At 47.7% G+C, this 27,832-nt stretch overlaps 1 protein-coding gene across 1 annotated transcript; it reads left to right on the top strand.

Moving 5' to 3' along the window:
• Positions 1 to 234: 234 nt before the first annotated feature.
• Positions 235 to 26,947, top strand: HADHA (hydroxyacyl-CoA dehydrogenase trifunctional multienzyme complex subunit alpha). Its single transcript, XM_032959346.2, has 20 exons — positions 235 to 379; positions 5,745 to 5,786; positions 6,360 to 6,433; positions 6,853 to 6,986; positions 7,248 to 7,386; positions 7,876 to 7,995; positions 8,296 to 8,398; positions 9,502 to 9,624; positions 10,510 to 10,628; positions 11,310 to 11,366; positions 12,151 to 12,260; positions 13,066 to 13,200; positions 13,923 to 14,094; positions 14,707 to 14,793; positions 15,217 to 15,357; positions 16,143 to 16,211; positions 16,772 to 16,967; positions 18,597 to 18,711; positions 22,280 to 22,425; positions 24,894 to 26,947. The coding sequence occupies exons 1-20, from the start codon at positions 319 to 321 to the stop codon at positions 25,037 to 25,039; spliced, it is 2,289 nt and encodes a 762-aa protein (XP_032815237.1). The 5' UTR covers positions 235 to 318; the 3' UTR covers positions 25,040 to 26,947.
• The last annotated feature ends 885 nt before the right edge of the window (positions 26,948 to 27,832 follow it).

Genomic DNA, 27,832 nt, shown 5'->3' with positions numbered 1-27,832 from the left:
CCGTAAGCACAAGCCCCGCCCATAGTCACCTAGCCCCGCCTACAGTTAGCAAGCCCCCCGCCCCCTAGTCACCGAACCCCCGCCCACCGTCAATAACTGACACTAATCCATGACGTCATCGCAGTCCAACGCACAGTCACAACCTTGGCGGAAGTTTTTCAATCACCACGACGCCCTGAGGGCGTCAGCCGCGTCGTGTTGGCCCTGCTCTATAAATAGGCGTGGCGCCGTCCGCTTTGCCCCGAGGGCGTTTACGTTTTTGACAGCTGGCGGCGCGACCTTTGTGCACACTGAGAGGCGACTGCACACAGGAAGGCAATGGCGGGGATGCGAGCTCTCAACGTTCGCCCACGAACTTTGAGATTTCTTCTGCTCGGTGGTAAGTGAATTGTTATATTATTGTTTGAGGCAACAGCAATAGTCGTTGGCAACAAGTTGTTAATTACAGTGATGCTGACGTTGACGGGATTGTGTCGGAGGGCATTGGAGATGGGAAGTCGCAGCGATGTGAATAGGGCCTTTGAATTGTTTAATTTGGGCCAGAATTATGGTCTAATTTTTTGTTCGTCGTTTTAGTGTTTGTCGTCATGGTTTTGTTGTTAATGTGCATAGGTTCTACCTGCGTGTGCGATATCCGAGCGATTGCATTCGTGCTAAGTTGTTGATGGGTGTAAAAATGTGTCTTGGATTTGCTAGGTAAGTGAACATTGTTTGCAGAGTCTATGGAAATGTAAAAAAATGTATTCAATGTAAAAGTAAGTTGGCAAACTTTAGACAATTGGCCGGTTGCATGAAGTACTTTTACGACTTTCGATTCCATTATTTACCGACCTACAGTTTAAAATCTACTCGATGTGCTTCATAATATCAGTTTAGTCATAGGGCATTCTGAAATAAAATAGCCCGTGATGCAGCTAATTAGAGGTTTTATACGTATAAATAATTGATTCAATGTTATACTTGATGGAATGTTCTATGTTCAGACTTATTACAAGCAAGACTGCCTCTTAAGGAATTGGCTAATCATCCCAAAAGTGGCATCCTCCCGAAAATTAATCTCGAAACTCAGAAGTAAACTTTTGTTTTTAAAAAAACCTTGCCAGTAATGGATTGCCAAAAGACTGTAAAGTAGAGAAGCGATCATTGCACATTTGTTTGGCGTGTGAGTGTGTTTGTGATTGTAATCGCTGCGGAGCATGCAAGACTACTTGTTCCAGGTTGTTCGTCGCGCATTTAAAACGTTCCATTCTTTTTTATCGTAGTAGCTGCACAACAACTTTAGTAACTGTAATAAAATTACACACCTCCGTTGTGTGGTTTATTATTATCATTAGTATAAGTGATTGGTGTGTGTGTGTGTTAGGTACGAGGCAGTGCAGACGGATATATTTGGTTATGTCCTCCATCGTCTCACTGACACTCTCGCTGGCAAATGTCCAACTGTGCCACTGCCAAATTACAAGGTGGCCGGCCTTTGTTAGTCCTGGCAAACCTGCTGACTGCACAATCTTTCTAAATGTATATAATACAGGGTTTGTAAATAATATTTGTCCTTGTGTTTTACCACCAAAAAACTATTTAAAAAACTAAGACCTTGATAACCGTGAGCCTCCTGAACCCAACAATTTAAAAGTGACCTTAGCTCCTGGCTGTGGTTGTGGTGCATGGAGAAAGAGAGGGCATTGGAGTGCTTTGTGGATTTGTGCCAAGACCATGACCGGGTTGGATCTCGCATTCCGTTTCTTACATTTCCATTTTAACATCACATCCAGTTTCATCCCACATTAGGCTCTGATGCAACCCAACTTGATAGAGATATGAACTCGTAGTGGCCAAAGCTCCCCTTGGAGAAGTGACAAACAAAAACACAAGTAAGCGCTATGCAACCTTTGACCAAATTTCCATCCACCAAATGATTCCAAACTTTTATTTGTATTAAATGCACAATAATTAGTTCCTAATAAATTTCCATATTAACTGTTGTCCTGTATCGCAGTTTATACTAAGCCCAGACCATTCTAGTCAAATAAATTATTTTTGTGTAACTGACAGCCATGTGCATTACATTCATTATAGATTGAAAAGTTCCAATGATTACAAAACTAATGGCGGGCTTGCAAGATGCAAGTGCGTTACAGTAGTCATGGGTATTATCGCGAGTGGATGCCTTTGGCTGTGGGATTATGACTAAGCAATGACATTGTAGATGGACGCATGTGCCCTTGGTTACAAGTGTGCCAACGTCTGCATGTCAAACCAATGAATGGTGGCATCTTTTTGGATGTGCTGTTATTTCATGCTGATGATGAACAATAATAGACTTGGGAGGCCTGTGATACCTTGACGAGAGGTGTCCACAAAATGCCATTGGTTAAATATTTACCCCAGGGTAGTTAACAGAATGAGCGCTTGCCCCTAAAACAACAACCACATTGCTTTTCCCGAAGGACAGCTTAATGGGTCGACTGGAAAATTCCAGCCCACCTCCCGCCCTGCGTGGACTCGACACCGAGATTGTGCAGTGTTATTATTTGAAGTAGTTATCTAACAAGGCATCGATTCGTTATGTTTTAAATTCTTGTACCCAAGGAGACGCATCGAATTCTGCACGTGAAAATGTGTTATTCGTGACTTGTGAAAATTATATGTCAATTTTATAATTATCATAGCCGAGTGACCAAAACTTACATTTATCATCGCAAATAAATCCTTTATTAAATAGTTTTCGACACTTTTGATACATAACACCATGTTAGAAATGATTTACACTTCATGAAAATAATATGCAGACGTTACAAGGAAAAAAAACCTCACAAATGATATGGTAAATAATAATCGATTCTTGAGTTGAATCTTAACCCAGACCCGTCACCATTCGTCGAATGGGCGGTGGCTATGTGCGGGGCTAGTCCGACTTGGCTTGCTATGCAGTCGCTTACAAAGTCGCTCGAGTTCAGCTTTAAATCTCGCCCACTCGTGTTGGAGCCAATGTTGGCTTGTGAATGGTCTAACCCCGCCCGCCCTCCACCGCGTCGGCGACAGGGCACACTTAGTCGTACGGGTTTAGCTTGGTAAATGGAGGGATCACAAATAGTTGTTTAAATATAAGTGGATACTGTATGTCAGACCCCATGTAAATTGCAGCTGAATGCCATTGTCGGGGTCATGCGTGTTATTTCTAGTTTTACTCTTTTAACTCGTGGCAACAGCTGTAAATGAGCACAGTGACATTTCGATATCATAAATATGATATCATTTCGATATATAATATCATATGAATGTTGTCATTATTTCACTCTGCTCCCATTGTCTAGAACTTTCCCTCCCCCATCAAGAGCCGAATGGCTCACAGGGCTATACCTAATAAATTAACTAATAAATGAACTGCCTGTACTGTTGAGTCCCTGCAACCGTTCAAAGTCAAATACATTTTCTCTTCCCCCCTCTAGCAATAACTGACTCAATACCGTACATACAAAAAAAATTGTTCACTCTTTCTGTCAAGTGTGGTGTGAGATTCAAGTTACGTGTTTGTACCGTAGTTTATTTAACGCATAGAAAACCCCCGACACATCCGTTGATTCGTCTTATTGAATATTCGTGCCGCTGAGCAAATCTCCTGCGACACGCCCAATCTCATGAGATGCAAAGCAACCGTTGATCCCGTTCAATTCTTGGATGCATGACAGTGATCCGTGGGACTGTGGCACGTTGTGGACAGCAGAGGGCAGTACAGCAAATCCATTATCGATGTGCTCTTCCGCGCTTGTACATCTGTGCTCCCTGCCTTCACCAACCCACACTGATCGGCGTGGCGAATTGTGGTAAAATAACACGCGCGGACCCTACACGGCGTGGGGAGGCCCTCATGCAGCAGTGGATTGGGAATTAACTGGTTTAATATTCGTCTTGCTTTCGATAATCCGGTACAGTGCTTCGGCCGCTGGCTGAAAAAATTAATCCTTGGGAAGTTTTATGCCAAAGAATCTGCTGCCACCGAAGCTTTGCGCGAGCTCTTTCGTCAGCGCGCGTCTACAGAAAGAGCTGTGTCGTCTGCCTTGGCTCATCACCTGGAGCCTCCATTTGAATGCTTTTCATCTCAAGTTGAAAGCGTTGATGCATTAGCTTTGTCCATCTGACAGGGTGGGGGGGGGGGCATTTTAAATTAAATTTGAGCGAAAATTTGTGTTGGTATTAGGGCTTCGTCTCGAGCAGGGGTCGGCAACCTGCGGCTTCGGAACTGCATGCGGCTCTTCAGGAAACTGCTTAGTGACGTTATTCATTAAGGACCCACCGTCTCATATTCACGTGCTTTGTGGCTCGTGAAATAAAAATGCCTTCTCTTGTTATATTGATTGCCGACAGAACTCCGTCTAGAGAAAACCAATAAAATGTTTCCGAGTTGGCCAAAAAATTGGCAATCAAACCACCGCTTAAACGATTTGTCTTAGTGGTGGTGGTGGTGGTGGCAAAGGTGATGACGTCGCATTATTGTCATCGTTATCATCGTTTCCCGTGACATCTCGTGAAGTTATCGTCACTAATTTACTTTCAAGGATAAACGCACATTGGAAAGCGTTATAAAGTCCATGCACATGTCGTCTTTTCTTCTTTAAAAAAAATGGTGTTGTAGAGCAAGGCCATAGCCATGGAGTCAACATTGGGGGGGACCAAATCTTCCAGGGTGTCTGGGGGTCCCAACCCAGAAAAAATATCTTAATTTGAAAACTAATTTCCTGCCTAAAATAGAAAAAAATTCACGAACACATGGGATGGACTTTTTATTTATTTTGTACAATAATGTCTAATAGTGTATTGTATTACATTGCTTTGTTTTTACTTTTTTTACCATTTCTTGTTTCATTGTTGTAATGGCAGAGATTAGGGATTACTAAAGTACAACCATAACCACAATCATATAAACAGAAATCTATGCATTGATTCATATGGAGACAAGTCCAAATATTGTGGCCAAGGTTTAGCAAATTGTTGTTTTTATTTACATAGCATAGCAATTCTTTTTTAAAGCAATATATTTGAATATTGGGGGGGGGGATGTGTCCCCCCCCCCCCAATATATATTATAATATATTATAATTACTGTCTTGTTGTAGAGCAATGTTGGGATTGCAGAGTTTTATAATTTAGGCAATAATTCACGTCCATGACCAAGTAATGCAAAGTCCAAGTTTGTAAACATCTGGCAGTTACTGAGTGTATGACTGCTGTTGTGCATATGCATTATGTACATTTATTTGTTTTAATAACTTTATATCTTTAGTTCTTTCGGTAAAGTCACGTTGAAAGCAAATAAATTAAATAATAGAATACAACGTTTCGATTGCAACACAAGCAATCGTCATCGGGTAGAACTAAATTTGAGAGAGAGATAAAACACAGACACGGAGACACACAGAGAGACAACACAGACACACAAGCAGAGAGAGACAACACAGACACGCAAGCAGAGAGAGACAACACAGACACGCAAGCAGAGAGAGACAACACAGAGACGCAAGTAGAGAGAGACAACACAGACACACAAGCAGAGAGAGACACACAACATAGTGTCTCTCAAATGTAGTTATACCTGATGACGATTGCTTGTGTTGCAATCAAACCGTCGTATTATATTGTTAAATTTTCTTTCTACGTGACTTTACCGAAAGAACCAAAGAGTAATTCCTGCAGTCACGAAAGCTTCAAATCAAGTTTTAATAACCTTGTTTTGTTTATTTTTGCAGGGAGAACAAGTAGATACTTCTCATCGTCAGCAACAATGTGTGGTAAGTTAGATCATCTTGAGCGAGTAATGTAGACAACGCACACATGATGTATTTAAAACGACGTGCTCGGCATGCAATATTCAACTTTAAAAAAAATAAAACATACTGCCTTTACGCATGTACGTATGTACGTTGAACTTATTTCACGCCGTACGTAGCCCACCATGCTGTCGTTAACATGTAGCGTATTACAGAATCGCCCCTAATCTTCCTGATCTCATCAGATCTTGGAAGCTAAGGAAGTAAAAAAGCCTCGCAAGTGCTGAGATGGGTGACTACAATGCATCAAACGGGTGCAATAGGCTGCTGTAGGGATGCGGCAGCAGCTGAGGGGCAGTGCAGCATAACACATTGTTGTACTGTACTATGCTCCAACGTCTGCTCCCCGCCATCGCCTACCCGCACTCGGCGGTCGGGTGAAGTATGGTCAAATAACCCCCATGACAACACGCGGTGTGGAGAGAGAGGCCCTCATCCAGGAGTGGATTGACAAAAGGATTGCGATGTAGATTGAGACACGGGGAGAATTCAAATGTTGCCAGCTCTGACCATGCACTTTGCTTGTGTGCGCAGAGCGGACGCACGTGAGCTATGAGGTGAAGAACCAAGATGTGGCTGTCGTGCGGTTCGACACGCCAAACTCCAAGGTAACAAATTGCTATGATGCGTCGCTTCATATTCATATATTTCTACTTCAACAATGCGTTGCTTGCGGCACACAAAGCAGCTCAAGCTGTGATTGTATTAATATGTACAGTTTTATGAATCCACTGCTGGATGAGGACCTTCCCACGCCTTGTGGATTATTTAACCTTATTTTACCATGTGGGTTGGTAAAGGCGGGTGGCATTGACACATTAGAATAGAAGTACAGTACAACAGCTGACTTTTCTGTATTCTACTACTGCCCACCACGTATCCCCACAGCCGATAACAACTTGCTGGGCATGGCGGTTTACTTAGCCAAGAACTAGCCACACTTTGCCTTGCTTGGCCTCAAGAATCTGACAAGATTGGGCGTATCAATGTGGAGTTGCTCGTTACCCCCCCCCCCCCTCCCTTGCAGGTGAACACGCTGTCCAAGCAGATGCAGGCAGAGTTTACGGAAGTGATGCGCGAGGTGTGGGCCAACGAGAGCATCAAGAGCGCCGTGCTCATCTCAAGAAAACCCGGCTGCTTCATCGCTGGCGCTGACATCAAGTGGGTGGTGCGCTTGCGTGCTCACGTGTGTAGGCCGCACTGCTTGTGCTAAAGGAAGACATGACCCAGAAAATGCCCCCTTGTTATTATCAGAAAATACCACCTGTGTGCACACTGCCTTTTCCGGTGCTCTCTCTCTGGCGAATGCGCGCTTCTTTTGGGCAGATGCGCATGCCCAGACTGGAACAGATTAGTTTATTTCATGTGTTTGTTGCCCGCCCGTGTTGTGTTTTTTTATTATTATAACTTACTTCCCTGCAGCATGATCGAGTCGTGCAAGTCGTCGGAGGAAGTGACCCTCCTCTCCCAGGAGGGCCAGAAGATGCTCGCCGACCTGGAGAAGTCTTCCAAGCCCGTCGTAGCGGCCATCAGTGGCTCATGTCTGGGCGGAGGACTGGAGGTGAGACTGTTTCCTTTTTTCCTCCTTTTCCCACTGTCACATCCGAGCCGTTCTGGGGTTAGGCTGCCACGAGTCGGGAGAGAGACGCAGGCTGTGCGTCCACTGCACAAGCAGAGCCGTGCTGCCAAGGGTCGCACGCTCTACGTGTGATGTTGAGATGCGTGGAGGTGGCACAATGACGATCAAACGAGCTGATGCGCGCACGCCAATATACGTATATACGCACAGCTGTACACTCGCACACACTCGCCATCTTGGCTTATCCATTTTCAGATGATTTTCTATCGTCGCGTTGTGAGAAACCCATTTAGAAATTTGGCCTGCTTCTACATGTTAAGTCGCTAACAGCAACACAACTTTATACTCGAATGTTGGTTGTTTTGGATCATCTTAACGATAATGATTTCACTCCTCGCGCTTTCAACCTTCGTTGGAAAGTGTAAAAAAACACGGGACAATGACTGGCGCTGTGTTGCTGTCCATTGCCAGGTGGCGATCGCTTGCCACTACCGTGTGGCCACCAAGGACCGCAAGACTGTGCTCGCCACCCCGGAAGTGATGTTGGGTCTTCTGCCGGGCGCCGGCGGCACCCAGAGGCTGCCCAAGATGGTGAGGACTGTGTGAAGCACTGGGGACGAGGAGCACGCTGCACATGGGCCGGATACGAGGGGAGCAGGGGACCAAAGGCGTGGTGGGAGCATAGTAGTACAGTACAATTGTGGATTTTGCCGCACTGCCCTCTGCTGCCCCACCATATAAACCCCACGGCATCTAACTCCTTTATGCATTTTGATCACCCTTCCAAGCAATATCGACACTCAACCATAATCGGTTATTACGTAAATAACGTGGATAATGTCGATGTGACGGTGAAGTTAATATGCATCTCCTCTGTTGTGCGGAGCACAGCTGGGTCTGCCAACCGCCTTCGACATGATGCTGACTGGCAAGAACATCCGTGCGGACCGTGCCAAGAAGATGGGGCTTGTGGACCAGCTTATCGACCCTCTGGGTACTGTGTTATTTCTCTTTCCATATACAGTGAACTCTCAATTGCTCAGAGCAATGGGGGAGGGGTGGAGGGGTGGCCCAGTGAAAACAAAGAAGTAGATCATGCAAAACATATGTAAAGTAGGATGGTGACATATTGCGTTCTTACTTAGAATGGAGGTGAAGATGGATAATGTACGTGCCTTCAATGCTTCTTAAAGCAATCGGCTTACTTACCGATGTGTTTGCAATCCAAACCACGAGCCTCAGCAGCAAGCAGCGAATGTGCCAGCGTTTGGCCGTGTCACTGCCCCGGTTAATATAAAGAGTTGGTTTTAATTATAATAGCTTTATTTATCACAGGGCTGGTTGTAAGGAGATACTGGTTCCACTTGGCAGTCTAAATCTGACAAACAGAGCAGTTGGTTCAACTGTGAGCAGAGAACTGTGGGACTCCCAATCGTGGCTTTCTTGAGTAAACAAAAAAAAAATGTATAATTATTTAAAGAAGAAACAAAAATTCTAAATATTGGCAGGTGGGGTATACCCATGCGGCTCCATACACTTAGTGTTTTAAAACCAGCATTGGATGCTTGCCAGATATAGACATTGTAATTTAATATTCTCACTTTCATAGCAAATAGGCACCATGACCATTGTGCATTCTGTAAACATACACTGCTTTACAATATATACACCGCTTCCTTTATACTGTCTAAATAGATGTGTGGGCCTGTGTATGTGTGTAGCGGTTAGCGCGCTGCGTTACGAACCCGGTTACCCGAGTTTGATTCCTGCTCGCGGCTGACACCAGTGACGATTATCTGAACCGATCATGGGCATCCCCTAGGTCGACTCAGCCTCAAATGAGTACCTGGTGCGGTGTGCAAACATTGCCGCTGGGGAGACAGGCGGCCGGACATGGTGTTGACAACCCACCTCCTGGTGTGCCGTGCCGGCCTTCACAAGTGCTCGCGAACCACACTTGCCCCAACAGTCTATTAAGGCTATACGGGGGATCTTTGTCTTTGCGCACAATGGCATGTGCTCGCGTAACAGCACTTGATCGAACCGTCTGTTAAGGCCTACACGGGTGATTCGCGTCTCCTACGCACACGTGTGTAGGCCCAGGTCTGAAGAGTCCTCAAGACCGCACGCTGGAGTACCTGGAGGAGGTGGCCATCACCTGTGCGCAGGATCTGGCCGCCAAGCGTCTCTCCAACAAGAAGAAGAAGGGACTCGTGCAGAGTGAGCCTTAGCTGCCCTGTACACACCGCGTGACTTTCTCCATCACTCAACTTAAAGCACTGAACTTAACTATTTTTTATTTTACCAGGTAAGGCCCACTGAGCTATATAGTAAGCTTTTTCAGAAGTCTACCTGGCTTACACAAATTATAGCTCAACGAAGTGGCTCATCACGTGGAAATGTACAGCAGCCTAATACTCTTCTAAATATGGAGAGGAAAACTGGAGGACCCGGAGAAAAATCCACGCGACCACAGGGAAGAGGGACGCTAACACTCCAGCTATACAGGCGTCGGGTCTTGGTCGGGATTGAACCGACACGACCTCCTGCATACCGGGTGAAGGAGTTAACATCTCTCCACCGTGGCACCAACTCCCAAGAGTGGGGGGGGGGGGGGTGGCAACCTTTTTCTCACAGAGGGCCGAATAGGATTTTCGGTTCCTATTTGGTGGGCACCACACCTTGTTAACACTTAACTTTGATTACGCTAGGACTGTGTGCATTGACTACACGCAGAACTACTTGAGATACAAGTGACGTAGTGATAAAATTAGCAGCGCGGTGTTGTTGTCTGGTCTAGAATATTCCTCGCGCTTGTACCCGATTGGGGCAGCTAAGTTGCTTGTGCTGATGGATAGATCTCCTTTGCCGGCCGTTTTAAAAGTAGTAGGCCTTGTGTGGTCGCAGTCACCTTTTGACACCAAGACTTGGACCATTGGTTTTCCATCCTTGATTGAATTAATTACACACATGTCAAATACGAACTCGCTCTTGTGAAATGGTTAAATGTAAATGAAACGTGCAATGCACGCTTTGGTTCAACGTGACTGTAAGATAGATTTGTTCGCCATATTGCGCGTTTTTGCATTTGTTTGTTTGTTACAGAGGTCCAGGACTGGGTGATGGGCTACGCGTTCGTCCGGGAGCAGATTTACAAGAGGGTGCTCGCCATGGTGATGAAACAGAGCAAAGGGCTGTACCCAGCACCACTCAAGATCATTGAGGCGAGTCAACACCCTCGTTTCATCCTCGTCTGTTTATATATCTGCTGCTGGACAATGTCTGTTATACAATTGCATGATAACAATCCGGGTATGACATTTTATGTGAATGTTACTTGGCGAGTTGTCAGCTGGTCGTAAATTGCAACTCATACTTTGATCGCTGCCCTTGGCCTCTGTACACGTTGTTTGAGAGCATTAACATACCACAAAAATAATAATTTGGTACATTTGGTATTTGCGCCTTTCTTATAGGGCAGGACTATCACGAATGCGCTGTGTTTCACAGACCTGGTCTGCGGTATTTTCATAGTTGGTGGGCGAGGTTGATCTGTGATCCCAATAGAGTAATTTTAAGGTTTATTTTTTAAATTTGGGCCTTGAAAGTTGGCACAATGGCCTCCTCTTTTCAATCGACGTCACAGGATCTTGAACCGTACGGTACCCGAAGCAGACGGCATGTCATATATTTTGGCTAAATCCACCTCGAGCAATAACCGGGGCGGCCTGCCGGATAGGAAAACCTCCGCCACAAGCAGGACCAACGCGCTTCCACTGTGCCACCAGCGTCACCGCGCTTATTTAACGTCCACCGTTCGCCCTTGTCTTGTGAAAATCTCGGCTGCGTCCAGATGTAGCGACATTCTTGACATTTTTCCCCCGCCCATTTTTGTTTTGCTGCAGGTGGTGAAGACCGGCCTGGAGCAGGGGCTTCCTGCTGGATATGCAGCGGAGCACAAGGTAGAGATGATTTTACCCTTGAAGGGGAGGGCACGGCAAGTGCACGCGTAGAGTTAATGCTTTGAGGTTTGTGGCCTTCTAATTGCAGTGCTGATTCTTCCCCTCTCATTCATTCGGGAGCGTCCAGGAAAAAAAAAACTGCTTGCTAACCGAAACAATCTCATTGGCCGGAAAGTAGTCTTCTGTTGAGAGCAAGTGGGTTAAGTCAATGAAAAAATCTAATTTATAACATCAGTGCGACCATCTGTGGAACATAATACAATACCAATCTATTTAAAGACGATTGGAAATTGTTCCAAATGAAGCTAACATGAGTTTTCTGTGAGAAGAATTGTGGGTTATTTTGTTCCCAAGTTTCCCTTCAATTGTATTCTGATTATTTTTTTTTATTAACCTCCGCAATGCACACGTATACGTGTACATCCCTCTTCTAAATCCACTGCTGCATGAGGGCCTCTCTATGCCATTCGGGTCAACGGAGCCACATTGTGGGCTACAGGGAGGATTTCAGCAAAGTCGTCATTGTCCTGTACATCTGTGCTCCCCGCTTTCCCCAACCCGCACTTACCAGCATGGTGAAGTATGGCCAAATAACCTCCACGAACCATGGGGAGGCCCTCATTCAGCAGTGGATTGACAAATTATAATATACTCTTCTGCTTGAGCATATTTCTCACCGTGGGCTCGCACAGCTTTCCAGTAAGTTGTCCTACCTCCTGATGATGTGTTTTTGATAACGAAAGCGGGTGGAGGGTGAAGGCCTGACCCTGGCATTCCCGCGTAGGCATTCGGGGAGCTAGCGATGACGCGGGAGTCGAGGGCCCTCATCGGACTCTACCACGGCCAGGTGGCCTGCAAGAAGAACCGATTCGGTGTGCCCGAGAGACAGGCAAAGTGAGTTGAGACGCCATCCTACTCATTCACTCGTCATCATTGTCATCATCGGCCATGATCAGTCCCTTCTAGATGAAGGCCTCCGCAAGGCCTCGCCATCTCTCGTACTCCTGCCACGTATTTGGAATGAATGTAAATTCGCCAGTAATCTAAGCTGTAACAATAAAAAAATATTATATTTACACATTATTTCACAAAATCCTTGCCTTAAGTCTTTCCACCGCAAGTCGAAAGCAAGTGAGACAACACATTAATTTTTTTGCCGGGGGAGACTGTCGCCTGGCATAGTATTGGCAATCGGTTAATCTGGTTTGACCACCTGAATGTGAAATTGTAGTTGCGCTGCATCTACATCAGCCAATCGAAATAAGAAGAGGGCGATATGTGCTCGCCAGTGCACGCGTACCTCTAAGTAACTGGTATCTGTAGTGGCATTTAAAACATGTGCCTGGTGTCTGTCATTATTGCCCAAGTGTCAACTGTCTTGTAAGCGGATTATGGCACGGGTGACATCAGAGCTATGTATGCCTGTGTGTGCGGGGATTCCCGCTGATGGCCAACACCAGTGACGAATATCTGAGCTGGTCCAGGGCCTCCTTCTTGGTCGAATCGGCCTCAAATGATTACCTGGTGCGGTGTGTAAACATCACCACTGCGGAGACGAAGGCGGCCGGGCGTGGTGCTGGCCACCCACCCCCTCGTGTGCCGTGCCGCCCTTCATAGGTGCTCGCTAACAGCACTTGCACCAACAGTCTGTTTAGGCTACACGGGGGATCTTTGTCTTTTGTCTTTGTGCGCGTGTCAGAACGGTGGCGGTGATCGGCGCCGGACTGATGGGTGCCGGTATCGCTCAGGTCACCATTGACAAGGGCGTCAGCGTGATCCTCAAGGACACTTCGATGGAGGGCTTGGGCCGGGGACAGCAGCAGATCTACAAGGGGTGTGTGCCCCATGGACCCCGCTCAGTCAGAGGGAGGAATGGCATTTTTTCATGGAGCTTATATCGCATATCTGGATAGCCCCTGCTGGATGAAGGCCACGTGCAGCGTTAGTCTATGTGGGGTTGTTTGGCCATACTTCTTCACCACTGGTACAGTGCCGGTTCGTGCAAGGAGGTGGTGCCCGGGAATGTTTAGTGCGTTGCTCACCACCGGTGTTGTCCGTGGCCTGGACTGGAACCCAGGGAGCCGGGTTTGTAACGCGGTGCGTTGTTAACAACTGCAACCACCACTCCACCCTTGCGACGTTTAAGAGGAACCGTTGAACTGGCAATCGTGAGACAAATACATTTTACATTTGGAACTCTTGGAAACAAATGGTGCAACACAGAAGCGGTGAGCGGTGAATCAACCAGTCTCAAAGAAGAAGCGTGGAATTTCAGAACTACTTCTGAAGTTGGTTCAATGGGCCTGATGTTCCCACTAGGCGGCACACCTTTGCACACGTTCTGTATAAAATAATTGACAACTTAACATATGCAAAAAATATTTGCGTGTTCATCTAGACGTTGTGCAAAATTAATATTTTTAAAGATCCAGAAATCGCCCAGTGTGCAGATTTTGAGAAGAGCTGCGTAAAAGAATTTTCTTTTTTTAAAATAACTGATGGCCTCATTACGCGCCGAGTGGGTAACCTCGACTGTCGTCGTCCCCCGGCTCGCAGGCTGTCGGACAAGGTGAAGAAGAAGACGCTGTCCACGTTCGAACGTGACACAGTCCTTTCGCACCTGCACCCCCAGCTCGACCTGAACGGCTTCAAGACGGCCGACATGGTCATTGAGGCCGTGTTTGAGGACCTGGATCTCAAGCACCGCGTCATGAAGGAGATCGAGGCGGTGAGCGCCCCGCCCTCACCCCCGCACCCTCCCCACGTGCACCTCGACGTGATTCTTCTTGCCTGCGACATTCCGCATGATGCCAAAATGGATGTGACCATTCGGCCAAAATGACGACGGGTGTACTGACCAAAATCTCGACATGTTTCAACAAGAGTATCGCTCTTGAATTTTTTTTTTCAATCCGTAGCATGCGGGAGCCCACAGACTCCAATTATTAGAATTGATTAAGTGTCTAAATGCTGTACATGGCAAGATAAATTTCATGAAATTAAAATAAAAACACGAGTTGCGCAGGTTTGGCGGTGACATGAAACGACGGACAAGGTGCCTCGTACACCACATTTCCCACACTGCTCACCAACAATCTGTAATAACAATGCAAGGGAAACTCGTGGCTGGTTGCGTAAAAAAAACATTACGTAACGATCTTTTGTTGATTTGTGATGATCGAGTTGTTGTTATGGAACGAGCGGCACGGGGTGTGAAATGGCATTTTCAAGTCGAGTCGCTCTCTTGTGCGCTTCGTGCCACGGTCCCCTGGCGTCGCGCTCATTGTACGGCGGTGAAGTCAATGTTGACGTTGTCGACGATGCCGTTCGCCCGTGCCAGGTGATTCCCCCGCACTGCGTGTTCGCCAGCAACACGTCCGCTCTGCCCATCGCGAAGATCGCCGCTGCAAGCAAGCGCCCCGAAAAGGTGAGTCGCCCTCTCTCTCTCTCCTGCGAGCGCAGCGCCGTGACCGGGCTGCCAAGTGGGTCACTCGGTGGAGCACACGGGGGACTGAAACGTTGTCAGCGAAGGCCTGGAAGGTGTTGGCAAACATCTAGAGACGTTTGCAGTGTCCTCGAAGTACCGGGCTAGTTCAGGTGTCGTTGGCCCAGGACTCGTTCAGCTATCACTCGCCACTCCGCACCTCCGATTAGCATGGTTGGCTTCGTACGGTGAAAAAGAAGTTCTGCATACACTAAAGTTAGCCAAGTCTGGAAGTTGAACTCTGGTTGCCGGGTTCATAGCGCAATACGTCTAACCACTGCGCCACCGATCCACCTTGACGAATGAGGTTAAAAGGGGTGGCGGGGGTATCGATGTGTGTGCGTGTGTGTCGTTGTGGCATGGCAGGTGATCGGCATGCACTACTTCTCACCAGTGGACAAGATGCAACTGCTGGAGATCATCACCACCGACAAGACGTCCAAGGACACCACGGCCTCCGCCGTGGCCATGGGCCTGAAGCAGGGCAAGGTCATCATCATCGTCAAGGTGGGACGCTAGGCCGGTTGTGCTGCCTTGCGACTCGAAGGCATTCGTACTTGCACAGCAAATGTACAGCCCTCTGTTGGTCAAATGCTGAATGAAAGCCTCCCCCACGCTGTGAGTTGACCATACTTCACACTGGCAAGTGCAGGTTGATGAATGGGGGTGGCCCAGAAATAGTTCGGATGTCGTTCTGCACTGTACTTGGCCTTGGTCGTGTTCGTAGTGCGGTGCGTTGTATATATGTTGAACTACTTTCGCACCGTACGTAGCCAACCATGCTTATCAGAGGTGCGTTAATCAATTCCCCACTGGTCCACCTCCACGCACTCGTGTACATTCACTTTTATAATTAGGTGACGAGTCATTGAGATGCACTTCTCCTTTGTGATGATCACCTGGCGCATTGAGTGTCGTCGTGAAGAACAACAAATAGATTTTAGGATTGTGGTGTTCGTTTTGTGCGCTAAAATATAAATCAGAAATGAGTTTTATTTTATTTACGGGCACGAATATAGTAAGTTCATTTAACAAATGATTCCTTGCATACCTGAATCCTAGCTTATAGTACAGTGTTCTTCACTGCACTATAAGCAAGTGCCCCTTGCACCGATAAGACATCATCAGTGCGAGGGCTGCCACACTGCCTGCAGAGGGGGTGTCTTCACATTTGTGTGTTGTTGGGGGGGCCGCACGTCCGGGGCTGCCAGTGGCCTGCAGGCTCTGCAATGAAGAACACTGTTGGAGTGCATCTTCGTAATATTTTTTTTTATGTCTTCGCATGTGTGCAGGATGGGCCTGGATTCTACACCACGAGGTGCCTGGCCCCCATGCTAGCCGAGGCCATCAGGACCTTGCAAGTGAGTGAATTTGCTGGAGGCCACCAATCGAAGCACAATCCAGACCTGACCATCAGGTGCTATCCCGAGTGATTTGTTCCTAGACTCTGGGGCTACGCAACTGTTGGCATGCTCCGATAGGTCTCTCATTGGAGCACTGTCCAGCCGTCGGTGACTCAGAAATTAATTTTTAAAACACGAACAACACAGTATCTCCACAGGGCTTTTGTACAGTGGCGACACGTACATCTATGTCCGGTGGCAGTCAGTTGTGGAAAGCAAAGTGCCACTGCAGGATGCTTTTATGACACTACTTTAACAGCTAAATTTCATTAAATTAGGAGATTATTGGCATCCCTCGCAACGTTGCGCTCTGGCTTGCCCTCACTATAGTCATGCAGCCTTGATGCCAACCCTGTACATTATCCTGACCATTGATTCGCTATCAAAATGATCGGCAATTTCACGCAATAATCTTGACGAGAATCAACACTTAAAATAGAGCAGCGAGTGCGACGATCGCCCACCAAACTTGATCCCTCCCTGTTGTTGCTCTTGCCCGTTCCCACCACACCACGCAGGAGGGCATCAGCCCGAAGAAGTTGGACAGCCTCACGACGGGCTTCGGCTTTCCCGTGGGGGCTGCCTCGCTGGCCGACGAGGTGGGATTGGACGTGGCGGCGCACGTGGCCGAGGACCTGGAAAAGGCATTCGGCTCGCGATTCGGCGGTGGGGACGTGGGCGTCCTCAAGACCATGGTGTCCAAGGGCTTCCTGGGTGCGTGCGTGCGTGCGCGCACTGCTTGTACACTTGCGCTGCCTCATCGTGCTGCTCCTCGTGCCACGTGCTGCTACTCCGGAATTTTGGCTCTGCCATCGAACAAAGATGGTCATTGCATCGTGCGCTTTCGGATGCGCTCCTGCGGCCGTCTGGAACGCTCTTCCCTCCAATGTTAGGAAGCCACTGAAGCTATGCACTTTTAAATATAGATTGAAAACTCATTTCTTTGAAACTGCTTTTTGTGTTTTGTTCATTTTCCTTCCACCGCACCTCTGAGCATTGTTTTTGACATACTGTGCGAAAGAAGTTCAACATACATGCTGCTACGGCATTGTTTCACATGTGCTGGCTGGGCGACTGTTTCGCTGGTCACAAGGCGTGAAGGGTGGCTGAAACCTTTTGCCAAATCGCCCGGAATGTGCTCAAATTTCTGCGTGTTCTGATACATACATTTTATATGTCCTGCGTAATTCATATTTATTTTTGAAGTAAAACTGCCCAGTACGCAGCTTATCTTCTGGTGCTAGCTCTATGGCTCGGCAGTAATCGCATGTACGCAAGGAATTCTTTTTTGGCCTTGACTGCGTTTATTGCTTGGACTGTTGGACCAGCGATATCGACGCGTGGTTCTCGCTATCGTGGGTGGTATTTCTGTGCCGGTCGTCATTGGGATAAAGGTTGACATCGTGACGTGTTGTTGCTCCCTTCGCAGCCAAAGGGCAGCCGCAGTAGTCGCAAGCAACACGGTCACTAGGCAGCCGAGAGCGACTCTTTAACAGCGTTACAGCCTATAAGTTAATACCTAAAATTACTGCCACCCAAATAATATACGTACATCGTTCCTCTTTTGGATCGGGAATGGCCTATCGTCTGTGGGTCATGGGGGATCTTTTTACTATACATTACTGTGCTGGTCATTGCCGATTGATCAAGTAAGAGGAGCAAATAAGAACAGTACAACATTGGATTTTGCTGCACAGCCTATGTAACTCTGCAGCCTACAACACCAAATGTTCCTCGTGGACACCAATCCAGGCACTATGCTGGCTCATCCCTGTTCAGCTTCTTAGGTCAGAAGACCACACCACTAGCCTTAATAGGTGTTCACTTACAGCCCTTGCTTTAACTATGAAGTTAAATGTGCAAACTTTTTATTTTTTATGGTTTTTATATGTGCATGGGGAGTTGAGGTAGTGTCGTCATTAGTGCACTGTGCTACGTACTTGGCGGACAGTTCGATTCCCACTCGCGACTAACTTTGGTCATGAATATCTAAACCAGTCCTGGGCCTCTCCTAAGTTTACTCGGCAATAACTGAGTGTGCAAAAATTACCACTGGAGAGACAAAGGTGGCTGGGAGTGGTGCTTGCCACACACACCACCCACCTCGTGCACCATTTTAGCTTTCATAGGTGCTCGCTTGCAGCACTTGCTTCAACAGTGTGTGTGGGCTATACGGGGGATCTTTGTCTTTGTGAGTGTATGTGTGTTTTGTCTTAAGCCAAATTTCAACGCAGCCTCGCAGTAATGAATTTAACACACACACGTAAGAAAAATAATGCTTGTGCATGGCAGCCTCCCTTGAGCTTATAGGGGGATCTTTGCCTCTCATTGTCTGCACATCAGGACGCAAGTCGGGCAAGGGCTGCTACGTGTACCAGCCGGGCAAGAAGGAGCGACTGGTGCATGATGGCATGGAGCAGGTGCTGGCGCAGTTCAAGCTTGTGGCCAAGCCTGAAGTGTGAGTTGGGCACGTGACCGACCAATCGCGTTCGCGCGAACAGTGCCGTTGGTGTGAACATGTCCACTCTTTACCGTTCACGTTTATGTTGACGATCCTCTGGCTTTATTTGTGGTCTAGAGCAGGCTATGTGCATGTTCTGGTTTCGTAGTCCAATTTTAGTATTTCGTCCTCCCACTTGTTTTTATTTATGAATAATTTGTAATATTTTTTCCAAGTACAGTTTGTCAAGCCACCACCAGATGAGGGTCTCCGAATACCGTTATTGTCATTGGGGTTGTTTGACCATACGTCGCCATGCTGGAATAGTGTGGATTTGTGGCCAAGGTGCTCTGCAGTGGCCTGCTTAGCTTGCGAGGTCTTACGTGGTTTGGGGAGATGTCCAGTTCATTTCGTCATGGGCTGCGAAAGAGTTCCTGTGAGAGAGAAACATTCGCAGAAGAACAACAACGCTCATCAGCATCCGTGTGTGCTCTGTAAATTATGTGTGTGGGGGTGTTGCTTGGCTGGCATCTAGCCGTTTGTCGCTGTCTTGGCTGGCATCCGAAACATTGCCACCAGGGGTTATGGACCCACCAGTGCCAGTCCAACCTGGCCCCTCATGTCATAATTGTCACCGCCAACACGGCCATGAAGTGATGATCGCCACTCTTGCATGCCACCGATCAAACCCATGCGTTTTAAAGCTGCTACATTTTATTATTTTGTGACTCAATCACAATCCGAAGGGTACGATGGATGGCGGCAACAGTAGAACGTTCGGGATGGCAATGGTGTGGGAAGACCTTCATCCTGCAGTGGATAGGCAGTGGCCAGTGGTGGTGATGATGGTAAATACCATCTGAGTGGCGACACTGGCTCTCATACTGTAGTACCGCATAGTTTTGAAGTGGTGTTGAACACGGTCATTAGCTGAGCTGTTGTCCTGTAATTACTCGTTAGAGCCAATGTGGGCGTTCTGCCAAGGTCTCTGTTCTGAATGTCGCATTGTTGCTTGAGGACGTCTGTGGCACGCCCATTGGCGTGTGCCTAACTTTAAATCTATAAAGTTTTTGAGAAACTTAACGCCTTGTTCACATTGAATAGGATTTAGAAATGTGTGTACGTGGGAAATTAACAGCCTTTTGTCATTTCAATGCTAAAAAATGAAGGCCTTCCTAGGCCATTAGGCCATTCCAGTGCTTGGGATTGTTTGACCATGCTTCACCACGCTTCTCAGTATGGGTTTGTAAAAAAAGGGGAGTAGCCTAGGACTAATTTGCCACCACTCTCCACTGGTGGTAGCCATGGCTGGGAATCAAACTCTGGTGACTGCATTCATAGTGCGGGTCTGCTGATTCCTGCATTGCCGCTTCCTGCATGTGAATTGTCAAATCCTAATGGGTCCATTACACCATCTGTGGTGTTTATGCTGCTGGTGCGCCTGTGACCACATTGCCCGGAATGCACCAAACCTCGTTAGACCTGCGAAACGAAGGATGGTTGAGGCAAGATGGCGTGCTGAGATGGGTACCAACGCACAATAATCACAGCGGTGTACATTTGCCCCCACAAAATACGTGGGGTATGGGGAGGTTCGAATCCAGCAGTGGAGTGGCAATACGGGGCTGTACACGTTGTGCTATACTTGCTCAATGTGTACAGTAAAGTCTGTGAAGTGTAAGTATCTGCCTCCTTTGAGGTTTAGAAGTTAACATTTGCTGGCGCTGCTAAACTTGCACATACATGTGGATTGCCACATCTCAATCGGTTAATGATTCTGTGGTATTGATTTACTGCTGGCATTTGTGCTTTACCTACTATCTACTTCCTCTAGCTATGACAAGTGATGGGTGCCTGTGAATAGCTCCTGGAATGTGGCCGATCTCATCGTATATCAAAACTAAGCAGTGTTGGTTGAGCCATGAAGTTGCTTGAGCTGGGCCGCCACTTAATAAAATCTGGTGTTGTAGGTTGCTCCGGCGCTACGTTGTCAACAGAGGCCATATTGGTTTTTGTTTAAAGATGTTTTCAGCTGATTTTGATGATGAGTGTTTATGCATGTGGGAGGAAACGAGAGCACCCGAAGAAAACCCACGTTTGTGTGGGGGGAGTGGGGGGGGAAACGCTCTATCCCCGTACACTTGCTATTCTGCCTTCTGGCGAGCCGGGTTGTGGCACCTTCTCGACGTCCATGGGAAGGGAGTTCCACCAATCCCCACTACCTCCACAGTACTGGATTACAGGCCACGTGCATAGCCGCCACTGCCCGTAAAAAAAAAAACCCACACTCGACATCTTTGCCAGCATTCGGAAAATCCCCACTGACTTACGTGGTTCAATATGGTCAAATAAAATCCCACAGCTCGCAAGGTGTTGAGGCGTTCATCCATCACTTGATAGACAAGAGTCCTGATCTTGTACACCACAAGTACTACATACAGTGTGTGTGTACATTATATCTCTTCATCTATGAAATTTTGCACCCAGCTGCTGCGAGTACTGCGTTGTAGACAAAAACGGTTGTGCTAACGCTCATAAACCTACCGCCTTCTCGTGATGTTTCGCACGTCTGTGTGGGTTTTTAAGCACGTGATGAACTTGAGTTGCTTGGTTCATGTGCCCCCTCTTCTTCATCTCCCTTCCCAGGGACGCCGCACCTGTAAACATGACCACATCATCCATTACTCCATTCCTCCATTGGCTCTCCCACTTTAATCCTGGGTGGATTTCAAGATTGTCTTCATGATTCTGCAGGAACTTGCCCCCGCTCGTCTCACTCTTCTCGCCTCCATGCACTCTCCTGCCTCTCTCTTCTCCCATCCCCCCTCGACTTGCCTCCACGCACTCTCCGCTGCAGCAAGCCTCCAGCGAGACTGGAAGTCTCATTCCTCACTCTTCTGCTGCCACCCCATCGTTCTGAGCCCCTTTTCCCCCCGGTCATTCGCCTCTTACACCGTGGCCTCTCATCTTAAACATTTGAAAGGGCACCCCCCTGGCAACAGCCTACCCGATGCGGCACGGGGAACTCGGCACCCGGCCTGCAAGCGGGCATTCATTTGCCAGTAGGAGTCGTCATCAGAATCCATGGCCAGATAGCCCATAGGTGTCCACTGCACTTTTCATCATTCGTTTTCACTTCTACTCTGTCTTGTGCCAATATGCTCAAGTAGTGCCATATCTTTATAGCACCAATCTCGTGTGATGTCGTCATCAAGCCACTCTCTGTTAGGTCTTCTCTTTCCGGTTCCTTGTTTTTTCCAAGCAACACACTTTACATTTTCCTGTTATCCATCTTACAAAAGTTTTTCCAAATAGTGCCAGTTTCCTTCTCATAACGGTCTGCATCATCATCAGGTTGTCTTCTTCTATGTGCAACCTTTTTCTCTCTGTCAGAATTTTTCAATGTCCAAGTCGCGCAGGCATACGAAGCTGTACTGAACATGCGTTCTCAAGATGTTCAGTTGCTTAACCTGTTAAGATGTGACGTGTATGTGACCTCGATTTCGACGCTCTGAATGGATATGCTTAAATAATTGTGTTTGTGTGTTCATAGCAATCCGCATGTGTATGTCTTTGTGACCTCCAGGTCAACGGACCAGGACGTGCAGCTGCGGCTGGTGAGCCGCTTTGTGAACGAGGCGGTGCTGTGCCTGCAGGAGGGCATCCTGGACAACGCGCTGGAGGGTGACATCGGCGCCGTCTTTGGCCTGGGCTTCCCGCCCTGCTGGGGAGGTCCGCGCCACTTGATAACCGCCAGCGTCGGTCACTTTGGGGTTGGGCAGAGCATGGGTCGCGACCACCAGCGTGGGTTGAGAACGCTACCGTGAATCGTAACAAACCGTGCGCGGGGGATGAACCAAAACAAGCTTGGAAACGTCGTGGATTATGTTACTGTCGATCGGCAGGTCGCTTGCGGTGGGGTCAAGTGTGGGTACTGCCTCTTCCAAGATGTCAGTTGCAGCATGAGCAAGTAGGGGCTCCGAAGCTGCCTTGAGTTGGAGGCGCTTCCGACAGCAGTGGCGTGAGCGACCATTTGCAGGGCTGTGCCTTTACCTTAAAAAAAACACGCATTACACGAGGATTATTTAACGGTCTCCAACCGTGTGTTTGTCTTTTGTAGGGTTTCATTCCCAGTACAGAAGCTAATGGACAGAGGAAAAACAAGTTGGCATACACGCATATAGTTGTAATTGTGTCTCGGACGTATTGAACGGTGTGGCAAGTTTTCCATAGGGTTAGTCCCAAGTAGCAACACAACTTTGGACTAAAGTTTCTTTCATTTTGGAATATTACAAGAGGCATGGTGCAGCCCCCATGTTACGTTGCATAATCACTCTACTTTTACTGGAAAGCGCTTATTCAAAATAGCAAGGGAGTTTTTGGTCGCGAACAGTGTTTTGGAAAGTGGGGCTCACATTTGGGAAAAGTTTGGGAATCTCTGCTTAAGATAAAATATATATAAAGCGATCACGTTGTCATGGCTTGTGATCTGGATGAATTTCTCATTTACACCATTCTATTGCCCCCGTGGCTCATGTAGTCTCTTACAGCTGTAGGTTTACCTAAACCACTCGCAAACAACAAATAGTAAATCATCTATTCCTCATGTAATACTCTTTGGTTCTTTCGGTAAAGTCACGTAGGTAGAAATGTAAATATCGTGAGCACATGCTCGAATGGGGATTGTTCAATCAGTACCGACCTTGTTCGGTTGATGAGCTGGTGTGATCGCTTGTGGAAGCTTTTGGTTACCGTGCTGGTACAAATTGTGTCGAGCTGTGGACATAAATCGGCTGTTGTTTTTGTTCTCGGTCGCATGCCTTGGAGCTGGCACGCGCTGTGAAGGGGCTTTGCTTCGATGAATGAATTTAGACTTGTTTAGCCAGAAGGGACCAGCAGTTCCGGTAAAGGGTGTGTTTCACAGTAGCCAGCACAAGGTTGTGATTCCAAAACGGGGATGCAAAACATAGAGTCCATAATTAGATAATGTCAACTTGGTCGACACACGGCTCAGAATGTGTTAATATAACACTGCTATTTGCAATAACAACAGTGCTATTGCCTGCTAAGAATATACATTTCAAAAGTCACGTGTGTGTGTATACAGTGCTTTTGTTAATCCACTGCTAAATGGGGGTGGGCTCCCCCACACATGTATGTAGTGGAGATTTCTTGACCTTACTTCACTACGCTGGTCAGTGTGGCTTTGGTGTGAAGGCTTGGGAACATAGACGTGGGAGCTTAGAAGTACAGCACAACAGTGGACTGCGCTGCACTGTCCACTGCTGCCAATAGCGTACCCAGCCTGGCGGTCACCCATCCAAGTACCTTCCACGCTCGACTAAGCTGAGCTTCTGAGATCTATATAGGTCAGGCGCATTCCATATGATTTTGAAACATGAGAATTAAAACTCTGTCGTGTTTAACGCACCAGTTTTTATTATGTCAGCTCTCCAGTTGAAGAACAAGTCTCACAACCATATTAATGATTTAGATGTAGATTTCTAAATTGGGTTGTGGGAATAGTTGTGGAGTTTCTAAAAGACAACTATGAGTAATTATATTGACCATGAAAACCTACGTGAAATTTAACAAATAACTTTCAGGTAACTCTGCGGAAGTCGGAGTTGTTAAAAAGTCGGTACGAACCTTTGGAAGAGCGTCATTTCCTCAAGTTAATGTTTAAACTACGAGACGACACCTCCCGTCGTTGCTGAACAAGGTCGCACGCACTGCCCTTTTACTCCGTTGCTCCCACCAAGGACAATCGTGCAAAAACAAATTTATGACCGCACATTCTTCCTCGCTGTTATTTCAACTCCTTGGTTACTTTGCCACTCCGTGGTTACTTTGCCACTCCGTGGTTATTCTCGCCATCCGGCCGTCATCCCTTCTCGCAACATCTCCTGCCAGGGCCCATTTGCTTTCCTTAACAGTCAAACCCTAATCCAGAGGACCGAATGTGCCAAAGAGGACGTCCGCTGCAGAGATGGAGCGTCGGCTTATGTGTGCAGGGTGCTTGATCGATTGTTGCATCACGGAGGGATGGTGATGGCTCGGAGGCCGACATCCAGCTTTGGCTTGATCGTGGACAACGACAACGGGTGCCTTGCCATTGGGGGCCTGTCTAGCGCTGTGAGGAATGCAGAAAACTTCGGACAGGGCGAGCGCTGATGTTTACGCGTGCGTGCGATTTGCAGGTCCGTTCAGGTTCGTGGACGCTTACGGGGCAGACAAGCTGGTGGCGCAGATGAAGAAGTTTGAGGCGGTGTACGGGGAGCAGTTCACGCCCTGCCAGCTCCTGCTGGACCACGCCAAGGACCCCAGCAAGCGCTTCCACAATTAGACGCGGAGCGTCCCACGGGCCCTGGGCTCCCCCAGCAGCAGATCCGCACTGCCGTTGTCAGAGTCTAACTCGGCCGCTTGGCCCTGGTGACTTCGGTGAGACCCTGTGCGCAGGGTTGACAGTCACTGGGGGCTAGCGACTCCTGTGGCGGCCCAGGTGCAGTCAGTTCACTTCTGGAGCGTTGTGGATAAATGTTTCGATTTAGGTTGCTAAAGTCCGTGTAGGGCTCGGTCTTTGTCGCCATGTGGCTTTTATAACTACCATACTTACGGCTGCCGTTAACACCAGTACGTGTGCCATATCGCATGGTTATTTTGAGCTTGTAAAAAGGAAGGACGCTATGGCGAGGTGCGGTGTTGATATTGGTTAGATAGAGCATTGCATCCATGCCGTCTTGATCTGCTTCTGTAGACCCACTTGGGTTCTTCATGAATGTAAAACCCCTGGGCCCAGGTGCCCGGGAGATCTTTGAGCCCTTCGTCCTGTAGTCACGTTGCTGGCACAAGGAGAGAGACTTGCGCTGCTCGCCACAGCCTTCGTTGCGTTGGTCGCAATGTCATTTTGCAACATTTGAGCATATTTCACGAACCCAAGTGTGCGGTTTGCTAAACCAAAACTACCCACGTGTACGTCAAGCAATTTATTCCTCTGTGGGGTGGTTGCGGGGTTACCTTTCAAACATGAGTACTGCACATAAAGAGAAGGATTTATAAAACTGTGCATAGTATTACCTATGTGACCTGTTGCAGAAAATCGTCGCTTTGCAGAATGCTACGTTTTTGCACCTTTTGCTGCGACATTTAATGCAGAGCCGTTGCCTTGTTGCCTTTTCAATGCAAGTGACCTCTTTAAAATGAATGTGCTGTCGATCGCCTGTGACTCTTCAACTGGTAAGATCGGTCCCTAACAAAAAAAAGTTTCTCTCCTATGCTAAAGGATCTTCATTTTTGTCTTGGATATTTTACGCGTCACATTTCACTTGTGTCCTTTACATATCTGACCCTGACTCCCCCCCCCCCCGCAACCATCGATGTGAAACGCCTACTTCAATAAACCTTTGACAAGAAGGCCCTTTCTTTACCTTGCCGTCTCTTATGGATGGAAAAATTCCATAGTGCAGACACCAAGAGGCTTAAGCGGTGTCAAAGTATTTGGCATGCGTGTGGTGACGAACCTATAATGCTTGAACTACCCCCACCTCCCCGCTTTTGCGTTTATGGTCACGTTAACTTTTAGTACTCGCTGCACATCTCGGTCGTAAACAAAGCCGTAAACGAAACATCTAATTTTAATATCAATGTGATTTATTTTTCGTACAGCTCTTATTTTTCCATTCGAAGGCTCTTGTTTGTGTGTGTGTGTGGGGCACTCTTGGGAAAGCCTCGTCGCTCTGCCAAGCAGTGGCGCCGTGCGATGACAGCACGTGGGTATTTTCGTTGGCGTCCAGGTCATGCGGTGGAACCTCGTCGGTCGACGTTGCGCTGCACTCAAGTGCTGGCTGGCGGCTCGATGCGATGCAGCGCTCGTGTGAAGAGAGTACAGCTGGCCCGTGACCTTCCAGCTATGGTGGAGGTCGTCCTAGCGAAATGGGTGCTGTGCAACTTTAGTGTTGCAAGCTCCCCTTTTGACGTTTATGATTCTGGACATTGTCGTCGTGAGAATTTGGTTGACGTCGGAGTTTAGGGGGGTGGGGGGGGGGTTAATGGGGACGCCCAATTTGAGACTTGGCGGCCTTGGTGTCTGCAAACGCTCGAACAGTGGAGACGTGCGGATCGCATGCAAAGGCACGGGTGCTGAAGTTGTTTTGGAACTGAAGGTTAACCTTTGTGGCGCGTTCAACCCGGATGCGTCGTGTTTACGAGCCACGTGAAATGTAACCCGTCACAATAAAAACGAATGGCCACTGGAGATTACCGCCGTGTGGCTTTGTGGTGTTGTGCACGCATGTCTGGTGAGACGAACCTCGTTACCGCTTCGTACGAGGCTGTAAAGTTTTTAGCTGTTTGCTCGAGTATTTTAACGATGCATCTAATGATTAATTAACGTCGATTCTCAAAGCTTATCGATACTTGTGTCGAATCGCGTTTGTACGAATATATATTTTTAGTACTTGCATATCATGGGTTTAGGGGTAATCGTGCAGATAAACAAACGACGACGTGCAGTGGATACCCACGTGCTATCTCTGCCCCATGGATCGTGATGATTTAATGGGTTTAGGGGGAGCGGTGGCACATTGGTTGGGGCGCTGTCGATCCCATCAGATAGAGATGGTCGCCTATCCAGGCTCAACCCTGCTCCGCGTCCAATATCTGATTCCGATCGGGTGCGTGCCGGTGCTGAATCCTTAAACCCCGATGTTTTGCAGTCGCCTGCATCTACACACCAGTAAAGCCAGCCTCTGTTGTAAGCGGTGTGGAATGTGTACCAACGGTGTAGATAAGGTGGAGAACTGAGAAACGTGGTGTCACTGGGAGGGAAATGCGAGTGGGAACACCTTTGTTCCCTGCCCGTCAGGTTTGTATAGAGTCCACCACTCACTGTCGGAAAGACCCTCTCAAGATTCCACGAATTCCAAATAACTTGGGCTTGGGGTTCGAGGGGGGAGGGTTAGGGCTCTTGATGGAAACCATGAATGCTGCCTATGTTAGAGTGGCCTGGAAAAACAGCAACGATCAATAAACTATTTAGAAGTATTCAACCTCTGTGAATCCACTGCTGGATGAAGGCCTCCTCGTTACAGTGACAGCCACGATGGTTTTTGGGCCATACTTGATGGTTGGTGAAGGGTGG

Source organism: Petromyzon marinus, chromosome 23, assembly GCF_048934315.1.
Source record: "Petromyzon marinus isolate PM22_M1 ecotype Great Lakes invasive population chromosome 23, UKy_Petmar_22M1.pri1.0, whole genome shotgun sequence".
Lineage (NCBI taxonomy): Eukaryota > Metazoa > Chordata > Hyperoartia > Petromyzontiformes > Petromyzontidae > Petromyzon > Petromyzon marinus.
Note: the sequence above shows the minus strand (reverse complement) of the source record. Positions and strands in the feature narration are given on the sequence as shown.

What these genes read in the sequence shown, in the direction of transcription:
- HADHA (XM_032959346.2), top strand. Translation starts at nt 319, where the DNA reads ATGGCGGGGATGCGAGCTCTCAACGTTCGCCCACGAACTTTGAGATTT. An exon ending in GAGATTTCTTCTGCTCGGTG is followed by an intron (nt 380 to 5,744) that starts GTAAGTGAATTG and finishes TTATTTTTGCAG; the next exon opens with GGAGAACAAGTAGATACTTC. An exon ending in CACCACTCAAGATCATTGAG is followed by an intron (nt 10,629 to 11,309) that starts GCGAGTCAACAC and finishes GTTTTGCTGCAG; the next exon opens with GTGGTGAAGACCGGCCTGGA.